Raw genomic sequence first — 23,790 nt, 5'->3', positions numbered from 1 at the left:
CTGTTCACACACTTGTGTCAAAAACTGTAAACAAAATAATCTTGATATTCTGCCTTTGGTCTCGTCACCAGGAGCCCATTAATCTTCATACTTCTGTAAAGAGACAGACAAAAACAGTTATTTTCAAGTAATGATAGTCGGATGGTTCTGTGAATCTGAACATGTTCCATGCATGATTTGGCTCTAAATTGACAGAATATCAGCCAGAACCATTCAGCCAAATCTAATGGCAAAAGAACTGCCATGTTTCAAAATAAATGGCTAAATCATATTAGATTATCAAAAAAAAATTAATTTGCTATTAATAGTAGAATAATCTGTACCTTTCACAAACATGAATATTAACAGTTTTCTCTCAACCATAGACTATTCTTAAAAATATTTCCCCCCTCCCCCCCCATTTTCTCCCCAATTGTACTTGGCCAATTTCCCCCTGCTGCCCCGCTCCACCCCCTCTGCCGATCTGGGAAGAGCTGTAGACCAGCACCATGCTTCCTCCGACACATGCGCAGTTGCCAGCCACTTCTTTTCACCTGACAGCGGGGAGCTTCACCGGCAGGACGTAGCACGTAGTAGGATCACGCTATTCCCACCAGTTCCCTTCCACTCCGAACAGGCCCCCTACCAACCAGGACGCGTGTATTTTTTTGGCAACCTAGTTTTAGGCGAAACCACGCCCGAAGTCATTCCATTGGTCACCGCAACTCCTCCTTCCTGAAAACGTGTGGCAAGTAAAAATATGTAGTTAAGATCTAGGTTTAGGGTTTTCTTATTTAACCACGAGCATACCCGACCTAACCAAATTGTTGTACTTGCCTAACCCTAATGTTTGACAATAAGAAAAATGCTTGTTAAAAATGTGTGTGGTTAAACCAGGAATCAAACCCCAGTCGTCAGATTGGAAGGCCACAAGCCGACGCACAACCTGAGCTGAACTTTGCCCCCACCCTAACCTAAACTTAACCACATTTTTTTAATAGGTTGCCAAAAAAGTACATGCGATCAGCACATATACCCCTAATCCGGCTTCCCACCCGCAGACACAGCCAATCGTGCCTGTATGGACACCCGACCAAGCCGGAGGTAACAGGGGCGCGAACCTGCGACCCTCGTGTTGGTACCCAGGGAATCTACCACTACACTACCCGGACACCCAACAATAGACTATTCTTAGTCCAAATTGCAATTAGACATACTGTCTAAAACCTGGATTATCCTTTGACGCATCATACAGTTTTATATATTTTTTATATTACTAATCAAGGCCAGCATGGTAAGTACAAAGGCCAAGCATACACTCTCCGACCAGTTTTCCCGAATCTCAAGGACACTTACTTTAGTTAGCGCCCAATGGAACTGTTGCCCCTCTAAAAAGTTAAATTTACACTTTGTATTAAAACCGCATCTGACCTGGGTCAAACAGTATTTGCATGACTCTATAGCATTTGCTTGAACCTACTTGGAGCACTAAATGGGTAAACTCTCTTCATGGCATTTTCCTCTGTGACAAACCCCATCCATCTGCTAAGGATTATGTGGAAATACTATTTGAACCAGGTCTGAAATATATCCAATATAGACTGCAATCGTATTTCTTTAAACTACCTCCACATTTCCAATCCTTCTTTGGCCTAAGTATATGTCATATATGGCTTGGTGCACCATCTGGATACAGTCAGGATGCATCTTCTATCTTCTATTAAAAACACAATGCCAGCTGGGAAAGCAGTTAGGGCTTCTTCTTCCTTTTAATAATGTGACCGCTCCTTACCCCCAGCTGATGGTAGATCCAGCCCAGGAAATAGGTGACGTTGCCATAGACACCTGGTGCGTTCTGCACAGTGCATTGGTCTCCCCAGCTAGAGTCTCCTAGAAGCCACCAGACACCGTCCCTCTGGGACACCAGCGGGCCACCGCCACCACCCTGCCAATGATTTCAGGACACAGAGAGAGACACACTAGTAGATGCTGCACAGACATGTCAAGGTTCCCACACTCACTTGGACTTCGAAATTAAGAACTTCTCAATGACTTTGGTCTTGGCGTGTGTTTTGGGGAAATCGTAGAGGCCTCGTTTTTAGCTGCAACCAGCAGCTCTATAAGTCACTCTGTTGGTCGGTCGGTCGACAGCAAGTTCACCATCCTTTAGCGGGCACAGACTTCGCCCTAGGACGCTGACATTTGGCATGGAGGTCAAGTGTGTGTGTGTGTGTGTGTGCAGGATGGCAGAGGCAGAAGGCTGAAATTGGGGGTGGGGGGCTGCGGGTCACAATGCAGGGTGGCAGAGGCAGGGTAGGGTGGGCTGCCGCTGCCATCCTGCATTTGGATGCAGGATCAATAAAGTATCTGATCTAATATGTGGTCGCAGCTACTGCGAATTCGCACTTGTTTACTGTAATTATAATGATATTGTAAATTCAAGAACTCCTAGGCTTTTCCTCATGCTGTGAAGTGCTGATGTTAGGACAGAGAGGTCCTCCAGAGAGCTGAGACATATTGAAGAATTGGGTGTAATAAAAAAAAAAAAAAATCTATAGGCCTTGTTTATTTTTTCTAAAATTCACAAACTTTCATAGGTTGTTAAGGTCCATCTGAATCCTCACATATGCAAGCCCACACGTTATGAACTACCGTATATCACATAGAGTTGGCCAGCTGCTACTGGACTGCCCTCATTTCGCACTTTGCAGTCATTACAGACATTACAGATAAATGATGTTGCTTTAAAGGGGAAATTAAACTATTTCTTCCAAGTGCAAGTCACATACCACACATAGTGCAGGTTTTGTTCCAGCGAGCCTGAGAGCATGTTTGATAAAAGCATGAAACATTACTTCTTGAAAGAGAAGAAACTGTGCTCATGTCACTGCTCCGTTCACACAAGAAAAGCTTTGTTGCTGCTGTTGCTTATGTAAGCACTGAGATGGAATGTTTATTCTCTATTGAACGTTCATTGTTCATTCACTAGTACTGATGCAAAAAAATGTATATTATCCCTGTGGGCTATCACAGCAGGCTGTTGTCATCTTATCACACTGTAGCCACCTGGTACTTCGCTTAAAGAACATGGTGCAGGTTGAATTTTCTTAATGAATTTTACATTTTGGGCTCACGATTAGTACGAAAATACCCCAAAAAACATTTTTTTACAGGCCCCCTGGGCAGAAATGTGGTGAAAAAAGGTGTCATTCTAAATGGGTGTTCAACACCTGTGACATCACTTGTATGTTGCTGGACATTCTGCTGGGCCTGACATCACAGGTGTACAGTTCCATTTCAGGAACAGTGGCCAGCTGCTTTACAAAAAACCACAATGGGACCACAAATCACTCAAACAGTTGCACCCGGCCTATGGGAATTTCACCTGTATTGGTTTCAGTGTACTTTAGTGAACAGAGGAAAGATTTTGGTGTTTTTGCATGCAAGTGTGTGCAAGTCACTGTTCTGTCTTACATGGCACGCATGTGCTCCTGCCTGAGCCCCTCCAGCACACAGCATGTCCTGAGTTATCCTGCCACCGTAGGCCATGGAGCTGTTGCAGTCTACCAGGGAGACCTCAGCCTCCATCAAGTACGGAGAGCCTGGGAAGGAGAGACATAATAGACAGCAGGACATCTTTCACTCATGTCAAATCATAAAATATGTTTTCATAGTACAGAGACTGTGTGGAAGCACAGCACGTATTAAAGGACCAAGTTCTGGTAAGCCTCTTTTCTGAATTAGAAATGACTTGGGCCAATGTCATTGCCAGGCTCATTCTAATAATAACACTGTTTTATGTTCAAGTTCTAGTATCAGATGTAATCCTGATGCTCTTACTTCCATTCACTGTATCACCAAATCCTGATGTCCAGCAGCTCTGAGGAGCGGTGATGTTCAGTCCAACAGTTGGGAGGCACACAGGTCCTATATTTCTAGAGGCTAAAGAACAGATTGTAGAAAACAGATGTAGTGCTGCTGTTATAAATCTAGAATAGGAAAGAAGAGGGTTCATTAGCTGGTCTCCACATAATGGAATATGGGCAGAGGCTAAACCACAACATTTAAGGGGACTATCGGCCTTGCCCGCAACTCGGCTGCTGTATGGCCTTGCCTGCCCTATTGGCACGCACACAATGTCTACCTCTCGCTCTCCCTCAGTCTCTCTCTACCTCTCTCTCTCTCTCTCTCTCTCAGTCTCCATCCCCTCTCTCTCCCCTCCCTCTCCTCTCTCTCCTTCTCCCTCAGTCCCTCTCTCCCTCTCCCTCAGTCTCTCTCATGACTTTGTGTGTGTGTGTGTGTGTGTGTGTGTGTGTGCGTGTGTGTGTGTGTGTGAGAGAGTGAATTTATGATATCACTGATGATGTCATCAGTGGGATTTGTGACATCACTGATGATGTCATCAGTGGGATTTATGACATCACTGATGATGTCATCAGTGGGATTTATTACATCAGTGATGATGTCATCAGTGGGACAGACAGACAGACAGACAAACAGACAGAGCCCCAGCTCCATTTATATACTGATGATGATGATGATAATGATGATGATGATGTACTATCCTTATGTATCTTAAAAGTAAGAACATTTAATTACAATTAGAAGTATTCTAGGATAATAATATATTGTAGGTTAAGTGATAGCCACCTGTACTGTGGAAAGGGTTGGAGAGCTTGATAAGAGCGATGTCGTTGCTCAGAGTGAGGCTGCTGTAGCTGTCGTGGGCCACAATGCGGCTCACAGAATGAGCGGGGTTGAACAGAGTGCCTAATGAACCCACTATTCCAGCGTACACAGTCCAGTCTGCAGGGTTGGAGTTCCTGGAATGGACAGAAACAAAAGGCAGGGTGATAGAGAGGACATCCACAGTGGATTAGTACTCTACTGATCAGAAAAGCTTTTTTTTGGTCAATTTTTCTTCTTATTTTTTTCTATATTTTTCCTCCCATTTTCTCCCCAATTGTACTTGGCCAATTCTCAGTCGTTCCTCCACTCCCTCTGCTGATCTGGGGAGAGAGCCGTAGACTAGCACATGTTTCCTCTGATACATGTGCAGCCGCCAGCCACTTCTTTTCACCTGACAGCGAGGGGTTTCACTGGCAGGACGTAGCGGGTGGGAGGATGACGCTATCACCCCAGTTCCACTCCCGCCAGAACAGGCACCCTGACCGACCAGAGGTGGCGCTAGTGCAGCGACCAGGACTCATACCCCACCGGCTTCCCACCCGCAGACACGGCCAATTGTGGCTGTAGGAGCGTCTGACCAAGCCAGAAGTACCGCTGTCAGGAATTAAACCCGGGACTCCGCAGTGGTAGGCTGCTTTTTTTAACCTCACACTACCCAGACGCCCTCTGATCATAAAAGTTGTCATTATATCAGAGCTGTTCTCAGATATCTGGGGAGATTTGAGGAGAGTGATGAATGATCTAGACCAGGGGTTTTCAAAGTGGGAGGAAGTGGCCTCCCCAGGGGGGCTCCAAGCAGTTTCAGGGGAGGCTCAGTGAATAGGAAGGGTTTTGCTGGGCTTAGATGCTGAGTAAAACTGCTGCTGTGAAAAGTGTGATGAGTGAGATGGACACTCACCCTGCCACACAGTGTGCTGCAGTCAGTATCCAGTAGGGGGTGATGATGGCGCCTCCACAGCGGTGTGAGCCCTGGACCTGGAGGCTGACCTGCCAAGGCCAGGACCCGAGGGTGGCTGGCTGGCCCCCAAGGGCCCTGCTGGAGTTCACGCCGATCCCACAGTCTGAGGACAAAACCGCTGTTAGGATGCAAGACTTTGGCCACGGTAAAGCCTCTGCATTTCAATGTAACTTTTAGCATCCATTCATCCCCAGGACGCGTAAAGTTATGTATGTACCAAAACTGACATTGGTATTGGGTCTTCAGAACCAGTTATAGAAATGGTCAAACTCTTGTGATGAAAATCTGGATACAATCCAAAATGTGCATACAATCAGTGTGTAAAGTCTTGACTTGCAACGTTATCTTTTAAATTGACAAACATATGTGTACCTCATCACACAATTCAAACGGGATCAAAAAATGATTGTCTCTCGCCATTCAGCACCATTCATGTTTGGCTCTCTATAGACACCACAAGACAATATTGTCTTCCTGGTCAACCTTTGACTGATTGATTAAGAAAATTAATTTGACTTCCATTGAGGAGATCAGAGTTAAGAAACCAGCATCAAATGCTTGACTTTGAGTTGGTTTCTTCATTGTAATATTGTGAGTTTATTAACATAAAATGTAGCTGAATGCAATATCATAATTTTAGATAGACAGCAGAGATATATCATGCACATATCACATACCAATGCACCGCAGGGTCACCACACTGTTGTTTGGACAGGCATTGCTGGGGATGGTAAAACAGACATGAAGTTAGGTTCAATCTTTAGTTTTTAAGGTTGACAACAGGATCCGGTGGCCATTGCAGTTGACCTACCTGTGGACAAGCTGCTGGAGGATGGGTGCTTCAGGGCTGGACTCAGACTTCACCGTTAAGAATCCATTACCAGAATCAGCCTTCCGTTGGCCTGACTTAAAATATGTGCTCCTGTCAAACACAGCCACATAATAGTAAATATAACTTTATTCACACACATAATAAATCCTTCACTCATCAATCTAGTCTAGAGAGAATACAATATCTGCTGTGTTTGATCGCTGGCCAATATTCAACTTCAATGCAAATAGAGGCTGAATATCTTACTTGCTGTATCCAATATGCTGGCAACTTGCTTTCCCTTGCTGGTCTGTCCAGCCATGTGAGCAGACGCTCCTCCAGGATTTACTTTGTGAAGAGTAGATCTGGAGGAGGAAACTGGAACCGTGCAGCCTCACTGAACACAGCAAACACAAACAATGACATTTTGTGAGAAGTATGGAGTTTGATTTGATGATTGTTTTTAGTTTGGTGGCTTTCGCCTGCTACTGACTGTACTTACAGCAGGCAGCCTCGTCCTGGCCTCTGGGACAGTCCCGCACCCCGTCACACCACTGGGACTCCCACACACAGCTGCCATCCCCACACGCCACCCCGTGGACACAGGTGGAGGACACTGGGGGACGAGAGGGACAGAGGAGGGGCTCGTGTGAGAATATGAAGTGGTGTGTGTTAAACCAAGTAAATCACAAGGTTCAATCCACAAAATGATTTCTAAATGTTATCATTTACATGCATTTACAAATGATCGGCTTGTTGAATGTTGCTATGCTGTGAAACAAAGCTCAGCAAAAGAGTCTTCAATCCCACCCGCCCAGAATATCAGCATAGTTTGAGAGCAGCCATTGATTTAAATTCACCAACAACAAATAGATATTTATTATTGATTATTAGATAGGAATAAACCGTTAAAGTCTGCACTCACAATAATAACCGAGGAGGATGCCAGCAACCAGCAACAGGAGCAGCAGGCTGATCACAGCCGTCACAGTGTACTTGATGCACCTCTCCTTCACATCTAACACACACACACACACACACACGCACACGCGCGCGCACACGCGCACACACACACACACACACACACACACACACACACACAGTTTACCCACTTTTTAAATGCGTCAAATACATTTACATCACTGTGTATGATATAAGATATATCCATGTACTGACCATCATTGAGTTTTGAGTGTGTAAACGGATTTAAACCTAAGGGATTTCTGGACTAAAAACTGAAAATTAAACTAATTAATTGTACAGTGCATTATGACACTTATGTGTGAAATGCAATTGTCATTTGAATAAAATCATATTCAAAAACTATGTAATCATTTTACGTTTTCTTTTTTTACAATCTTTTACTGCTATAACCAGCTGGAAACTGGAGTACCTTTGCGCTGGGGGAGCTCAGGGGGCGGCAGGGGCTCTGGCTTTGGGGCGAGCTGGTGAACATACTGAGGCTGAAGCTCTGCTGGGCTGAAGGGAGGAGGCTTCTCACTGTCCTGGGACCCTCCATAGATGAAATGAGGACCTGACTCCAGATACTGTTGGTAATAAAGTATTAGGAAAAAGTTTGTATGTATTAAATAGGAATAAAGTTTTTTATTATGGGTTGTAATGATGGTAATCTAGGAATTTGAGTTGATTGATATTGAACTGATTTTAAGTTGCTCTGGTTAAGAGCTAATTGTAAAAGTAAGACTGGAACATGAAGTTTGCATAGACATATTTAAAATTTTAAACATAAAATCAACACTGTAAGAATAACTTTTATTTAATCAATAATAAAACTGCTCATCATGACATCACAGATTCCTTAACTTGTATTAATCAGTATTATTAGTATTAATATTAATTATTGGATTAATATTTTTCCACATTTTTAGGCTGTTTCTCACAAGTGAGCTTACCGGATTGGTTGTCATTTTGTGTCACCGTCGATGCAGTGAAAAATAGTCCTCTTGAAATAATTGATACATGTAAATAATCTGGTCAATTCTAATGTCAAGTACAACTTCTCCCAGCAACTAAAGTTATGAGAGCAACTTTCCACAGCTCTGTTCTCTGGGAAGAAATTAGAGTGAGTTTGTCTGATTGGCCTTCCAGGTGGCCACTCCTCACTCGGCATCAGTGTGAAGTTTTCCTCTAATTAGAGCAGAGAATGTTCCCGTCTAAACATGGCAGGTGGCGTTATCTGCTGAGCTGTCAGAGGGGGCATTGTTACTCTGAATGCTCTGAAAGGTACTTATTTGCATGACGTATGGATAGACAAACACATCTGGTGTTAAGGAGTCAATGAGTGACTTCACTCAAAGCGTCGGAAAAGAACAAAGAAAACTAAAAAAGAAGTATTGTTATCTGTAAACACTTTTGTGATGAAGTTAGACTAAGTGCAACCACAATTAAAATGGACAATTCCTCGACAGAGACAATTCTAATGACCAAGGCAAAAGATGTCTGTATTCTAATTGAAAGATTTAAAACCAAGAGACTCTTTATTGTTTTACATCTGTTTCTTTTATTCATCCCATGACACCGAAATCATGTACAGGAGCAGAATTGTTCAAAAACTGGGAAAGAATACAAAGAAGAATACATTTGCTGTCGAACAGGTGAAAACCGCAGACTCAGCATAGACGGTTCTAAATACATGTATCCCTGCAATACTGTACAAGCATTACAGAATTATCTCATACTTAATAACGTATTAAGGTAAAGATACTGTAAGTGCTAAAAAGTAGCTGAACGAAAACAGGAGGAAGGAAGTACGTGGTGTCTCTAGTGCAGTTTGTCCAAAGGAATGTGGTACATTAATTATTGGTGCATCAGCATAAGGCATATTTCCATGGTCAAAACATTCATATCCCATCAGGAAAAATACATCAGCAGTCAGCCTTCACAGTCAACTTACAGTAACTATACATTCCTCTAAACCAGGGTGGACTGTGGGATGGAATGCCTGGTTCGCTTTCATCAGCACCACCAGGACAGTTTATTGTCCTGAACCCTGCTCTGTTTTTCCAGGATTCAGGCTCTTCACAATTCACCTGACTCAGATCTATCTAACTCATACCACTATTAACTCTGTAGATCCTGGACTGTTGAAATAACATTGCGATGGAACAATGCTTGATACAAATAAGAAAAGAAAAGAAAGAACAAAAGGGCAATATGCAGATTCACTTAATTTGTTGTTAAAGTGCAACGATTGACAAATTGGGAGTCCAAAGATCAACAGTGTGATCTATCTGTTTTTTTTTGCTGTGAAATCTGGATGTGAAAATTGCGGTCTTCATTTTTTGGAAGGATATGGTATTTAAAATGAAATAAATACAAATCTCAACTCAAAACATTTGAAATTCAGTTGATGCAGAATGTTACAGTAAAACAATGAAAATGTGAAAATTGCAAGGCTTTTAAATGGCTTTCTCTGGCACAAGGACAGACTGTGAAACTGGCTCTACCTATTATAGAGGACTATGCAAGACAGGAGCCTCAGTGCTGGCAGGTTTCCTCCCCTACACCCAGTCCTGCCACCCGGGCCTACACCCAGGTCTGCCACCTGGGCCTACACCCAGGTCTGCCACCTGGGCCTACACCCAGGCCTGCCACCCAGGGAAGAGCCTGCTGAGGTTGTTGGGGTCCATGGCCTGCTGGATGAGCAGGTTGACCTGCCCCCCCACGCTGAGCACCGTGCCCTCCTCCACCCCCTTCAGCTTGTCCTGCAGCCGCAGCAGCACCCGCTCCGCCACCTTGTTGAAGCTCTGGCTGTCGCTGCTGGACCAAGAGGCAAAAAGAAAAAAATAGAGAAAAAGATGAGAAAGAGCTTTTACATAATACAGCAGTACGTATGTGCTTCAAAAGACAAAAAGACAAAAAAAAATCCAATATTACTTTTAATTTGTATAGTTTAGCTTGAAGCTTGCAAATTAGTTTGTCTGGTAATACATTTATTTTAAATCAGTATTTTATTTCAAACCATTTCATGTCTTTGTTAAGTAGCTGTGTCAAAAGCAGGATAATATACAGGGAGCCAGTTATATTGAAAAAAACAAAAAACAGACCACAGGTGAGGTGGTAACTTATCCCTTGCATATGATTCTTCAAAATAGGAAATGTACCTAATGTTAAATCTGAGTGTGTGTCTACAACGACATTAAATGTGTTGTCATACAGGTCTCTCTTGAGAATGAGACCCCGTGTCTCAATGAGATTTACCTGCTTAAATAAAAGGTAAAAAAAATGTATCAGTGCTGAACAACCGTTTTATTTTCGCCACATTGTTTCACACTGTTTGTGCAATTCCCAAGCTTATCAGGGGACCTGGGCATAACCAAACAGGTTTTTCATACACTTGCAGCCCTGTGCAGGAGCACTGATCAGAAATGTCCTCTACTCTACTGCATCACCTGGCTTTACGATGGTTGTCGATGTCGTCTCCTCCCAGGGTGGAGTTGAGCGTAGCGTTGAGCTCCTGTTGCTCGTCATGCTGCAGGTAGAAGGCCTTCAGAGGGTTCATGGTCCAGTCAAACAGGGGGTCGTACAGCAGCACCTATATAACCCAACAGCACCATACATAGTTAGGCAAAAATTCAAGAGGTGGCGATTCGCACTGATTTAGAATAGCTAAGAGGCGTCGTGTGTGTTGTCTTTGTGCGAGCCGTTCCAGGTTCATACCTCTACAATAGTAAACAGAGCTTCTTGAGAGCCCTTCATAACCTCCATTGTCTTCTCACAGCATCTGAGCATTACAAAGAAACCAGGTACAGTTCAGTTCATTTACAATGATCAAGAAAACAACAAAATCCCAACGCAATTGTATTCTATTCCCCAACTCCTCCTCACCTTCTGAAAACCCCCTCCACTCCAGTGATGCCCATGCCGTCCACGATGTCTCTGGACAGTCTGAAGGGAACCGTCTCAGGGGTGGGGAGGATCTTCCCCTGCTCAAAGGCCACACCTGTACAACAACAACAAACAAAAATAAATACATCAAGGGTGTCCTGGTGGCTTGGTGAGCTAAGATGTATTCGTGATGCCATGGAATTGCCTTAAAAAAGGGAGGGGGGGAAGAAAAGAAAAAAGTCACTAGCCTAGTTCAGATAATTGCAGACACTTCCTATTATTGTGACTTGACAGGCACTGCAGGAGAGTCTTTTGTTATATTTAATGAATTTAAAAAAAAAGTGCATTTTGATCAAACATTTTCTGATGTAAAATAGGTCCCTGTAAAGTTAAGTGAGTCTGTCTTGGTGTTTGATCACTATTATGTCGAGTTTACTCAGTACTGTTTATACAGCCTCACCTGTTCTGGACTAAGTTCAAAGAGTGAATTTGTGCTTTTACATAAAACCTGTATTTACCTAAATCAATGTGCACCAGTTCAGCGCTCTGCTCATCGATCAGAATGTTCTGGATGTGTCTGTCGCCCAGGCCTACGACGTAGCCAACTGTGGGTACAAAGCAAAAACAGCATGTACTTCTGTCTGCAATAACACTGGCATGAAGCATTTCAACATGGACAACCATTCTAATCTGTAAACAGGCAGATCCTCTATGTAATTATTTGTGTTTTAAGATCAGAGTGAAATAAAAAATGGCGCCCCCATTGTCAAGTTACTGGAAATGTCGCTCTCCTGAGCAATGTTATATTATTCGATTCCGTTTTATCCGTTTACAAGCACACAACTTCTGCATGTCCCCGCCCCTCCTGCATGAAGGGCCGCCCTAAAGACTCTGGATTGGTTCTGCGATGCAAGTTAAACTCTCAAATTGTTTCTACCCAGTTTTAGCAATGAAAGCCAGGAGAAAGTTCTCAGTCTCTAGTTGAGCAAAGTGGATAGAGACTCAGCACTGAGTCTAGCAGTAGAGGTACTGATGATATTTATGTTGCAAGTTTACATTAGCGATACACATCATTCCAAATGTTGTGTTTTTAAAATGTTCTATTACTTGTACGATACTTAGGACAGTAGTGTCCACATATTTCTCTATTCTTCCATGAGTTTGTACCTATAGAGGAGGTGGCGACGCTGCGGGTGTAAGCCAGCCGTTTCTCCATCCACACAGCAGGGTCCAGGAAGCGCTCCATGCAGAAATACCTGAAGACTGGCCTGAAGTTCTTACACACCTCGCTGTAGGCCTGCATCTTCTCATCGAAACCACCTCCCTGAGCCTCCTGCAGAGGACAAGACAACAGCAGGTTAACACGATGGCAGCTTTTCAGCTTCTTTTTCATGTTTTTTTCCCCAATATGCTATTTTAAATTTTTTAATAGAGCAGTAGACAAACAAGACAAAACAAACAGGCTCAGACACAGGCAAAGAAAAGAAAGAAAAAACATACAAACATCATCAACATTCAATATTACAACGTGGTGGTACTGCTACCAGCCACATAACGCGCATATGTGCTTCTTTTTCATGGTTAACCAACTTTTACATCAGTCAAGTTTCACTGTATTGTCTGAACTACAGACTGTGTAGTTGCACAAACAAACTTGAGTCCAAGTCAAGACTGGCTCCAAGACTGACCCCAATCAAGGGCAAGTCAAGACCAGGTCCAAAGGGGGTCAAGTCTGAGACTAGAGCCAATCAAGTCCCTTTTGAGCTCAAGACCAGAATAGTCAGTAAACCTTGTACATGTCTTTCCAATTGCAACTAGAAATAACCGCATCGCGGTTGTATGGCTACGTAAACAAGTCCGGTTATAGGTTACATCCATGTCTGTCCAACTAATAAGCAGTGAAGGCTTTGAAGGAATTTAATATGTGGCATTAAGTGTATTTTTTTTGGCGAAATGGAAGTTATCATTGACATGTATGATTCCAGTGAATAATTTCCAGTGAGAAACATGCTGTCTTCACTCGGAGACTATAGAGATCTTCGTCACATGGTACGGCGATAATCATCTGTCAGCATTGCATTAAAGCTGACTGAGCGGCTCTACAGACCATCATCTTCCTGCGACAGGCCAAGTTGGTCCAGTCCTTGGGTCGGAAGCGTTTGTGCGCTCCTTTATTGGGGTCCGCTAGAAATTCCCCGATGGGCACCGTGCCAGAACACCACTCTAACACACCGCTGCGCTGGGAGAAAGGCACCACCTGGGACAGCAGGGATGGAGCGATGGACAGAAAGAGAGTACCTCATCATGTAAGACAATATGTTTCATATCAGAGCGGTTAAGTGCATTTAACAGCTTTTCAAATCGCAACCAGGAAATTACAAGTGAAGAACAAAAACAAGTCAGGGAACACCAAAAATCAGATCCATTTATGAAGAGGAGATGTATCTCCCCAAAAGATGGAATACAAAAACAACAGAAAAACACATTCCTAATTTCTTATTTTCCTCTTTAGTTTAAATGCAAAATGAGGTGAAGAGAAAGGTTTAGGGATGATGTGAGGAACCTTGTATCGTCTGATGTTGAGTTTCCTCTTGCGGGTGTCCGTGTTGCGCTGCAGCAGCATGGAGCACATGCTGAAGACCTGCTGCATCACCGCGTCCTGTCGCAGGTCGTCCTGACCCTGCACACATAGAGGGATAGGGATTACCAGGGCCAGAAAATAATTTTTCAATTGAATTGCTTTTTATTTCAATTACCACATTTTCTATTATTGTGAAATAAGCAATGGGTGTCTAATACCAAAAGTGTGATACATAAAATGTGCACTATGTATTAAGCATGGGTCCTATGCGCTTAATGGTTTTAGCAATATGACTACAACTGGAAACACTATTCTTCAGTGTGTGGGTGGCACATTAACAGTAGGTTGATCTATAAATGGAATTCACTAAGGTAAAAGATCCGAAAAACTGTTATTTCACCGTGACTCTCCAAAAAGTCTAACGATGAATTATTAGCCTGGGAGTGGCTGACAAGTGTTCCCGCAAACACAAATGTACACACAAACACAGACACACGAGTGCGCACGCACAAACACACGCGCGCAACACACACACACACACACACACACACACACACACACACACACACACAGGCGCGCGCACACACTCGCACAGACACAGTCCCCTGAAGAATGTTCTCATTTTTCCAAAGATTAGAAGAATAGTTGCAATCCAACAAACTTTGAATTTACCATGGTACAAAAACAAAGGCTTAATTAATTATTACCAACAGCCAAACTGACCTGGCAAAGAACTGAGGTCACAACTAAAACCCACTAGGTCTACAATACAGTTTAGACACACAAGGCAGCAGCTTTGCCTTTGAAAGGAGGTGATTTGTTTGACACACGTTGTCATTGATTTGTGACATTGATTTGTTTGACACACACACACTTAGCCAGGACATCAAAGGCATACTTTTACTAGTTTAAAACACACCCAAACAACAAAGACACGCGCGCACGCACACACACGCGCACACACACGCACACACACACACACACACATGTACGCACCTTGACCAGTTGTCTCCTGCTCTTGCCGTCGGAGCCGACACAGTCGATGATCTTGGGCAGGTTGACTCCTCCGGCCAGGTGATAGTGGGGCATGAAGGACCTGACCGTCACCAGGTTGTCATAGCTACCAGATGGGTCCACCTATTAAACACAATTACTGTGAGCAACCTTTGGGTTCAAGCAACAAAGCCGTTTAAGAAGCTCTCTCAGGTGTTGGAACATTTGAATGTCACTTGTTGTACTGTTTGAGTGAGATGATTTGTTTGACCCACTGAAAGCGCTGCCTTTCACCACATCCAAACAAGACAGAGCAGCCAATGGAAATCCAAGGCATCAATCAAATCCTCTCGCTCAGTAGACGGTCACGTCCACATCATTCTTTGTAGACTGAAGATAGCAACTCCACATCTTCTTTTATTTTTATTTATTTAACCTTTATTTAACCAGGTAAGTCATTAAGAACAAATTCTTATTTACAATGGCGACCTGTCTTGTCGAATCTTCTGTTGCAGGCAGAAACCCATCTTTTCAGTAAGCACCTCATGTCATCTTCTTTCCACTGAATCATCTCCCCTCTCTACTCATTGTAAATTGAAAATTACAAAGGGCACTAACACCCCATTGTAATTTTGCTGATTCAATCGTATTCTACTATTGCACAAATTCTAATTTGGTTTGGATCTGAACATCAGCTAAATGTCTAAACAATAAAACATGAATCTAGTCTAAGATCATAAGAGTTACTGAAGGCTGAATAGCCCCATCATTCTTTACCTTGAGCTCCATTGTGGGGATGACAACCTGCTCCAGGTCGTTGATCTGCATGATGGGTTGATCAGCAGGAATGGGAATAGCCTCTATAATGGAAACGAATGATACAGTGAGTAGGTAGCCGTAGACATAATGCACACACACATTTACACTACTTCCCCATTGTCTCATTGGTCAAGCTAATCAAATGCTTAATACTGTAGTTAACATATCGTTGCTTGGGATCGCCAATGTGCATTTAGTCTATTGAAGACAACTTATTACAACTCAACACTAGTGCTATTGTCGACACCGTCTGGCAGCCATATTGGAGGTCATCAGCTTTGTGGGTAACAGAGTTATGAACAGCGGGGGCATTTCTGTGACTCAACAGAACTGACTAGACATGGGTAATGTCTGTGCTGTTTTAGATTGGGAAATGATCATTTCACTACTGTCTGACACATCCATCAATCAATCTCTCTCTCTCTCTCTCTCTCTCTCTCTCTCTCGTGTGCACGCGCACACAGTCTCAGCTTGTACACTGGGTACATGTTGTGATTACTCACTCTTTTCAGTCTTGTGCTTGCTGGCGTCCATGTAAGCCAGAGTGATGTACGCGTCACACAGACGCTCAATCCCTCGGATCATCTTGCTTCTCTTCTTTTTGATCACACTAATGATCTTCTTGGCCACATCTGAGCGTTCCTGCACAGTGACCATACAAGCATCACATGCACACAGTCAAAGACAGAAAGAAAAGTTGGCTTGTTATCACGATTCTTACAAACTGATGTGTGGCTCAAGAACATCTCACAAGCAGAATTAAATTGTTAGAACAGCTGCTATAGAGAAGGAATTGGGAAAGGTGGTTGAAGTGGATTTTCTTGGAATGAGGGACCATTCAATCTTACCCGATAGCTCTTTAGTTTCCGAAATTTGAGAGGGAATCGTTCATTTTGCTATTCATTGAATATACCAGTAACATATGACAGTTTAAATTTAGTGTCTCCTTTCAATAAATAACCTATAAGATGCAGTTCAGAGCTTTGAACACGCACGCACGGGCACACGCACATGCGCTGGTATTCTGCGGTTCTCCCATGATAAAATATTAATAAATACATATTTCAGGTTTCCAGCTTGGTGCAAGTAAGAAATAGCAGGTGCCTGACTGCCTGTATGAGCTGCTCTCCAATGAAGCCTACAGAAACGCACTGTCAACATCTTAATAATGACAACATTTGTAAGAGATTGTAGTATTAACAAAGCTCAAATGTTTAATGTGAACGGAACAATGTTGTTTTCTGTATATCTTGTTGATTGTGAAATGTGAATATATATCAGGCTCAAGCCAAAGTTGAGACAGAATCCTGCTCTAATATGGAAAACCTGAATAGTAAATAAATAAGTGCTGAGCATTATTTAGAGTCCTACCAGATCTAACGGCGAGGGCTGTCGTGGGGCGCTCTTCGACACTCGGCTCTTGGAGAAGCTCTCGTCTTTGTTGGCGTTCACCAGAGCGAGGATGATGAAGAGCGTGTGGTGGGGGTGTTCCAGAGACGAGCGACAGATCAGCTGTGAGGAGAGACAATGACTGAAATAGGCAGGTGACACCCGGGAGCATCAGTGGCAGCAGTACATCATTTTCCTGTATCATCACCTCTGTCCTGCGATATCGAGACAGACTGGCTGATTTTCTCAGAACACCAGGAGTTATTATTACTACTATTAAGGTGTATTAAACAAAGTGCTGCATTACATCATAGAGGACATCATGGAAGCCCACATCCTCAACCGCGCCGGACGTCATCTTGGTGCCCATACGGGCAGCCAGCTGGTACATGAGTGGCAGGAACTTGTAGGACGGGATGCGCTTCACCCCTTTCTGAAACACAAAACAAGCCAGTGCTCTCTAATAAGATGAATGGTACCGCAATGACATTTTACCAACTGGCGCTCATTTCAAACTGAAATGATTAATAATGAATTAATTATGTGTGGGCCTGTGTGTTTGAGTGTAAAATATTGGATGTAAGTGTGTGTGCTTGTAGTTCGTGACTGACCTTCATGATGTCGTTGACGGCTTTAACATCGGCGTTCCCCAGCCAAAGCGAGGCCAGGCGGAACACCCAGGTGTCGTGCTCCTGGCCTTGCTCCAGACACTGGATGTAGTTCTGCACCGCCTTACACAGGAACCGCAGTCTGTCCGCCTGCAGGCTGGACAGGGCCTTCTCATCCAGCTCCAGCTCTTTTTGCACCTTTATTGTGTACCTTAGAAGGGGCGGAGGGACAGTTAGAGCGGACCAGCACTGACTGTATAAAAGATGGACAACGCGTCTCCACTTCCTACCGTTATGCAAAAGTGAAGCCAAAATATCTTGGTTCCGTGAGCTGCCATCTTGCTTGTGTGACATGGTTTGGAGCCCGATTCTTTGCAGTAGAGTTGGGCGGTGGGAAGGCGGCCTGCGGGACATGTCCCCCACAGGTTTGAGAACGGCTCCCTACTTTTTCCCTTCCCCTTTTGTTGCATGTTTGTCTGCATGTTTAATTTAGCTTTGCACTCTGTCCTTTTTTGTCTATAGTTTGTGTATATCTATACACTTGAAAAAAATATGAGAGCAATGATGAGTAAGGTCTGGTGTAAAAATGGATTGACCACTGAATCTCTCAATAAAAACTACAAGTGTGGGGGAAAAAACATTCTAGTGAGTGTTTTGTTGCCCGCTGACCTGTTGGGGCCCACTTTGCGCTCTTTCATCAATCCCACTTCCTCCTTAGCCTTCTCCAGCAGGGCCTGCTTGTTCTCAAACTCAGAGGAGTTCATGTAGTTGTCGATGCTCTGGTATCGGGCGTCGGAGAAGCGGGCCAGAGACAGGAAGGCCTCCGTCTGCTGGCTCTGCAGCCTGGAGTCCTGGACCCCCGACTCGGCCACGATCACCTCCACCGCCTGGAACAATTCACATAACATGCCATGTTAGTATTGTGTTTTTTTTCTCTTTTTTTTCTCGACCTTTCTTGTCTGGTAATGATTTGTAATGTTTCTATGATATGGTTGATATTTTTTGAAAATTTAAAATAAATTCAATAAACTTTAAGTCATAAACAAAATATTTGATGAATTGTGCAGCCTTAACTAACACATATGTAAACATGAAGAATACCCTTGTATATTAGGGTGGCTGTAGCTCAGGAGGTAGAGCGGGTTGTCCACTAATCGCTTTGGATAAAAGAGGTCGGTGGTTCGATTCCCGCCTCCACCAGTCTGCATGTCGAAGTGTCCTTGGGCAAGATACTGAACCCCAAATTGCTCCTGATGGTGTGCCAGCACCCTGCGTGGTAACCTGCCGCCATCGGTGTATGAATGGGTGAATGTACCTACTGATTGTAAAGCGCTTTGGATAAAAGCGCTATATAAATGCAGGCCATTTACCATTTTTACCATTTATATTATTTGCACTTTAGGTCATTTTGGAGGGCAAAACAGTAGGCAGAAACACTTGCACACAGATCTCAGCAAAGCTCAAGAATCATCACTACAAAACAGTGTGACCTCATCCTGAAGATGGGTGGCAAATGTGTAGACACACATTTGCACGCGTGCGCACGCACACAGAGACATGCACACATACCCCTGAATAATTTATATTTGTCCACATGAATTTGCAGTAGCCCAAGGATGTAAACAATAAAATTGCAGAGGCTTAAAATTGATGTCCTTGGGCCTGGAGCTAATTTATTTGGACAAAATACATTATTCATTCTTCATGCTTGTGTGTGCGTGTGTGTGTGTGCGTGCGTGCGTGCGCGCACACCTCTAAGGTTTCTGTTATAGTCAAGTGAGTGCAGGCAACAAGACGCTGCCACTAGATAGGTACTAATACCTTGTCTTTTTTCTTTTTAAAGGAAGGTAAGACTGCAGTAGCTTGGGTGGGGGGAAAAAGTGACTTGACTTGCCTTAACTAAGGACTTGACATAACCTGTGACTTGACTTAACTTGCCTTGCCCAAAACAAAATGACATGGGACTTGCTTGAGACTTGGACCAAATGACTTCGGACTTACTTGAGACTTGGACTAAAGTAACTTGGTCCCATGTCTCCCTGTTGCACTCTATATAGGACATTTCAGTGGCATGTGTTTTACCATCACCTGTCACAATTTATACAGATTTGGGGTTCAGTTTCCAAGTTAAATGTTTTTTTGTTTTGTTTTTACTTTTTCCAATGTCTATTAGAATGAAATAGACCAATTTTGACACTGAGAAGAATGTAATATTAAAAACTGTAGTCCTATCAGAAAGTAGGTCTACTGACTTTTCAAAAGAAAAACAGCATACAGTATTTTTAAGGGTTCTCCAAACTGAATTTAGGACTTTAGGACAAAGTGGGAGAATTGTTTTGTTCACTATATTCAATTTGTGAAAATTAGGCAATATTATTTAATACAATACAATACATTTGGAGACTTTTCAAGACCTGCAGACACCCTGGTGTTTGTGTGGTTAATTATCTTCGAACCATCTTCATCATAACCAGGTTATCTTCCTACCCTCTCCAAGTACTTCTCCAGAATGACTCCAGGACTCTCCAGGCATGTCTCAGCCAGCCAGTTGCCACACAGCCTCAGACACTGGGTGTAGACTGGGACCAGGGCAGGGTTAAAGTGTACCTGGACAACACATAGACAAGATAGAAAACAGTTAAAGGAAGCACCATAACATTTTGCATTTTAGATTGTTGTCTTTGCCTGACACTTTTACATTTTAGGAGTTAGACAGGCAGCCAGTGGAAGAGGTGCAGGAAGGGGGCACACTAAAGACAAGGCGGGTTGATGGATTGGATGGAGTGTTTCAAGAGGCCAGCTAGGAGGCAGCTGCGGTAGTCCAGACAGGTGAGGACTGGAGCTTGTACAAGGAGCTGGGCTGAGTCCCTGGTGAGGAAGGGTCTGACAACATCTGCACGGACGGTGGCTCAGTGGTTAGCACTGCTGCCTCACAGCAAGAAGGTCCGGGGTTCGAGCCTCGGTCCGTTCCAGGTCCTTTCTGTGTGAGTTTGTATGTTCTCCCCATGTCCGTGTGGGTGTCCGCCGGGTGCTCCGGTTTCCTCCCACCATCAAAGACATCTATGTTAAGATTTAATACTCCTGTCAGTGTGTGTGAGGCACTGGCAGTTCTAACTGGAGTTCTAAGGGACAGCAGTTGAAAATTAGCCATCTGGCTAACACTGGCACATTTACAGTAATGTTCATTAATGTGCATTGTCCATCAAATAAATAAATAAAATAAAATAAAATAAAATAAAATAAAATAAAATAAAATAAAATAAAATAAAAATCTGCAACGGATGTTGTAGAGCAGTGTTTCCCAAAGACTGGGTCGCAGGGGATATTATTTGGATCGCAAAATAAATTTGCAATATTTCTTCCACAGTCTCTTTTTTTTTAACTGAAATTAAAAACAAACAATGGGACAGCTTGTTAACTGCCTTAATTAATTAATTCAGTCTCTGCATAAAAGAAAGTCATGATTTACCAAACGTATATCTCTTTGAAATGGCTGCTTTACCTATTCAAGATCATATAAGGTGATGTGGAACTGGCAATAAAAATGGTCAGGAAGCTTTCATTTATTCAAAAATTCCCTCTTCTCATGATTTATACATAAGACCTGTTATGAATCGGGTCGCGATGGTTTGTCTTTTTTTTTTAATGGGTCCTCAGAGTCGATTGTCTCTAGAGTTCTTGGTTCTAGATTCTTGGCGGTCTGAGCAGGAGTCACCAAGGTCTTGTCAATATAGTGATTGAGAAGTCTTATAAATGGCAGGATTTTCCAACGAGAAAGAGTGGCTCAGTACTATTGTATGAAATTAGTTACATACCGTAAATAGTTTCTAGGTTTCATTGCATAGCAGTAGAACATTTACGGTACAAATACAGTGTTTTGTTTTTTTGTCACAAAACCCATGATATACCAAATGTCATGTATTTGTTGTAACAACTTGGTTTGTGTGTTACCTGCTCCTCTAGGGTGTCTATCATCTGTCTCAGCAGACCCAGGGCCAGGCCCTGTTCTCCCTTCACCCAGAACACCTGGGCCTCCTCCAGTTGCCATGACGACATGGTGGATGACGCCCGGGAACCTCCGCCACCGAGCTGCTTCATCTGGAACACCGCCTGCTCTGCCAGCTGGACACACAGGGGGAGGAGCCTGGGCTCAGCAGGGCCTTACATGCATATTGGTGCCGTGGTGCACAATGTCACAAACATATTATTCTATTCTAGAGGTCAGAGTCAATTATTAAACAGTGACACTAGTCCAGATAGTAAAATAATTTGATGGGGTACCATCAAGAGTCACCAATCACCAGACCTCCCCTGGTGGTAATACTAATGCAGGCCATAGAGGGCTTTAGAATAGAATATCACCGACTATATACCAGCAACATTTATTTTCATGAATATTCTACATACAAGGTATTTGCCAGGTAAACAAAGAGCGAGAAGTAAATAATTAACAACTGCAACGTGACTACTTCTAAACACCTCTGGTATTACTCATTATGTTCAACAACACTTTAGCTGTCACAGGTTAATAAGCAACTGAGCAACATGACATTCGTTTTTCAATTTGGCAAGCAACTTTAGAAATAAAGCTTAGTTACGTTAATGTTGGCATGCAACAATTTCATAGTTTCTATAGTAGATAAATAATAGATAGATAATAAAATAATAGATTTAAAGAGCTGCGGTTTCTTTACGTAATTGTGTGCAACTGTGATGTGATTTGAGTATTGAGCATTTACCTACTTTGTTAATTTACTATCCATATCGTGTATTGACCTGATACCTAGTACTGTTAACCTCGCGTCACCAGGCTCTTCTCGGCGAGAAAGAGCCTGGCCTCCCTTTACAAGTGATTTTGTCACCCTTTCTGGTTTCGGCCTAGAGCCCGCCCTAGACAGGAAGTAACAGCGGCAACTTTTACGTTAACTTGACAATTAGACACAACGTATCGGAACGGCAAACAACAAAACAAAAGATGGACGTACCGAACAAAGTTTTTGAAGAAGTTCTTGTAGAAACATTGCGGATTCACAATCTCACATCTTTTAAGCCAATACAGAAGCTTTGCATCAGACAATTAATCGAGGAAAGAGACGTCAAGCTAATGGCAACAAAGACGTTTTTTGGCGCACTTCCTTCCGGTGTACATTCTGGTTCCGTGGTTTACGCCCCCATGACAAACAGCAGGGTGAAAGGTGCCCAGACTAAGTACTGTCTGGGCAATGCAGGCAAATGCAGGCAAATGGCCTGCATTTATAAGCTATATAAATGCAGGCCATTTACCATTTACCATTTACTGTAGAGCACAGGGGTACCCAAACTTTTTTTTAGGATGAGCACTACTTACAAAAAATAAAACTAGTCGCGAGCTACTTATTTTCCCCTTGTCCTCCCAAGTACATATTTAGCACATTTGAACAGTATTATACTATTTATTTACCATTATTTAATGTTATAATGTTAAATACTGAAGGTACTGTGTTAGCTATACATGAGTGGGATTTAGTTTATGCATAGTTTCTTTATTTTTTTTTCTTTGGCAAGCTACTTAGTGATGGCCCAAGATCTACCGGTACATCATAATCTAGTTATTGGACACCCCTGCTGTATTGTAGAGAAACTGTAGACACACATACATGTACACCACATACCCACACCCACACATCCTGTACCTGTGTATTGCCAGCATTACGAGCCAGCCGGGAGAGCTCCATGAGGTGGTCGGTGAGCACAGAGTTGAGGTACTTTGTGGTGTCGGCACTGTCGGGGTCTCCCACCCTGGACATCAGGGTGTGCTGGGCCACAGAGCGGACGGCCAGAATGGGCTCCACCAAGGCAAAGTCACTGTCGGCTAACAGCTGGGAGTGCTGCTGCCACTGTTTACACACCTCCATCAGAATCATATCTGAAAAGGGTCTGCAATAGAAAATAATAAACACACTGATTTGTTAGGATTAGTGGTTTATATTACCAAGACTGCAAGACTTCCGAATTTAGGACACTAAATGGTGTGATAGGTCTACTCTACACAATATTATAATGGGTCTCCTTGGTCTACTGGATTATAACAGGGTAATTGGATATTTATGTGGTTCTTCTGCAGTGCCAGTTATCA

At 43.1% G+C, this 23,790-nt stretch overlaps 2 protein-coding genes across 2 annotated transcripts in view; both read right to left on the bottom strand.

Annotated features, from left to right (window-relative positions):
* Window positions 1-78: 78 nt before the first annotated feature.
* LOC310776435 (transmembrane protease serine 2-like) lies at window positions 79-8,365 on the bottom strand (the record flags this gene model as incomplete). The annotated part of the gene is made up of 13 exons (XM_083636626.1): window positions 79-93; window positions 1,772-1,924; window positions 3,454-3,581; window positions 3,820-3,921; window positions 4,636-4,802; window positions 5,567-5,729; window positions 6,304-6,347; window positions 6,438-6,548; window positions 6,705-6,834; window positions 6,940-7,053; window positions 7,363-7,455; window positions 7,831-7,984; window positions 8,351-8,365. The coding sequence occupies 13 exons, from the start codon at window positions 8,363-8,365 to the stop codon at window positions 79-81; spliced, it is 1,389 nt and encodes a 462-aa protein (XP_083492752.1).
* Window positions 8,366-8,996: 631 nt separating this feature from the next.
* Window positions 8,997-23,790, bottom strand: part of atm (ATM serine/threonine kinase) — a gene marked incomplete at its 5' end in the record, with an annotated part of 41,876 nt that continues 27,082 nt past the window's right edge. The window contains 18 exons of the mRNA XM_083637254.1: window positions 8,997-10,217; window positions 10,850-10,992; window positions 11,118-11,181; window positions 11,286-11,400; window positions 11,804-11,890; window positions 12,453-12,618; window positions 13,393-13,542; window positions 13,849-13,965; window positions 14,863-15,003; window positions 15,637-15,719; window positions 16,182-16,320; window positions 17,050-17,190; window positions 17,375-17,500; window positions 17,679-17,886; window positions 18,345-18,562; window positions 20,163-20,282; window positions 21,627-21,797; window positions 23,348-23,591. Of these exons, the coding sequence (XP_083493380.1) occupies window positions 10,034-10,217; window positions 10,850-10,992; window positions 11,118-11,181; window positions 11,286-11,400; window positions 11,804-11,890; window positions 12,453-12,618; window positions 13,393-13,542; window positions 13,849-13,965; window positions 14,863-15,003; window positions 15,637-15,719; window positions 16,182-16,320; window positions 17,050-17,190; window positions 17,375-17,500; window positions 17,679-17,886; window positions 18,345-18,562; window positions 20,163-20,282; window positions 21,627-21,797; window positions 23,348-23,591 (2,617 nt within the window). The 3' untranslated portion in view covers window positions 8,997-10,033. The remainder of the gene's footprint in view (window positions 10,218-10,849; window positions 10,993-11,117; window positions 11,182-11,285; window positions 11,401-11,803; window positions 11,891-12,452; window positions 12,619-13,392; window positions 13,543-13,848; window positions 13,966-14,862; window positions 15,004-15,636; window positions 15,720-16,181; window positions 16,321-17,049; window positions 17,191-17,374; window positions 17,501-17,678; window positions 17,887-18,344; window positions 18,563-20,162; window positions 20,283-21,626; window positions 21,798-23,347; window positions 23,592-23,790) is intronic.

This window comes from Poromitra crassiceps (genome assembly GCF_964638095.1).
Source record: "Poromitra crassiceps genome assembly, chromosome: 5".
NCBI lineage: Eukaryota > Metazoa > Chordata > Actinopteri > Beryciformes > Melamphaidae > Poromitra > Poromitra crassiceps.
This window is presented reverse-complemented; position numbering and strand designations above follow the sequence as displayed.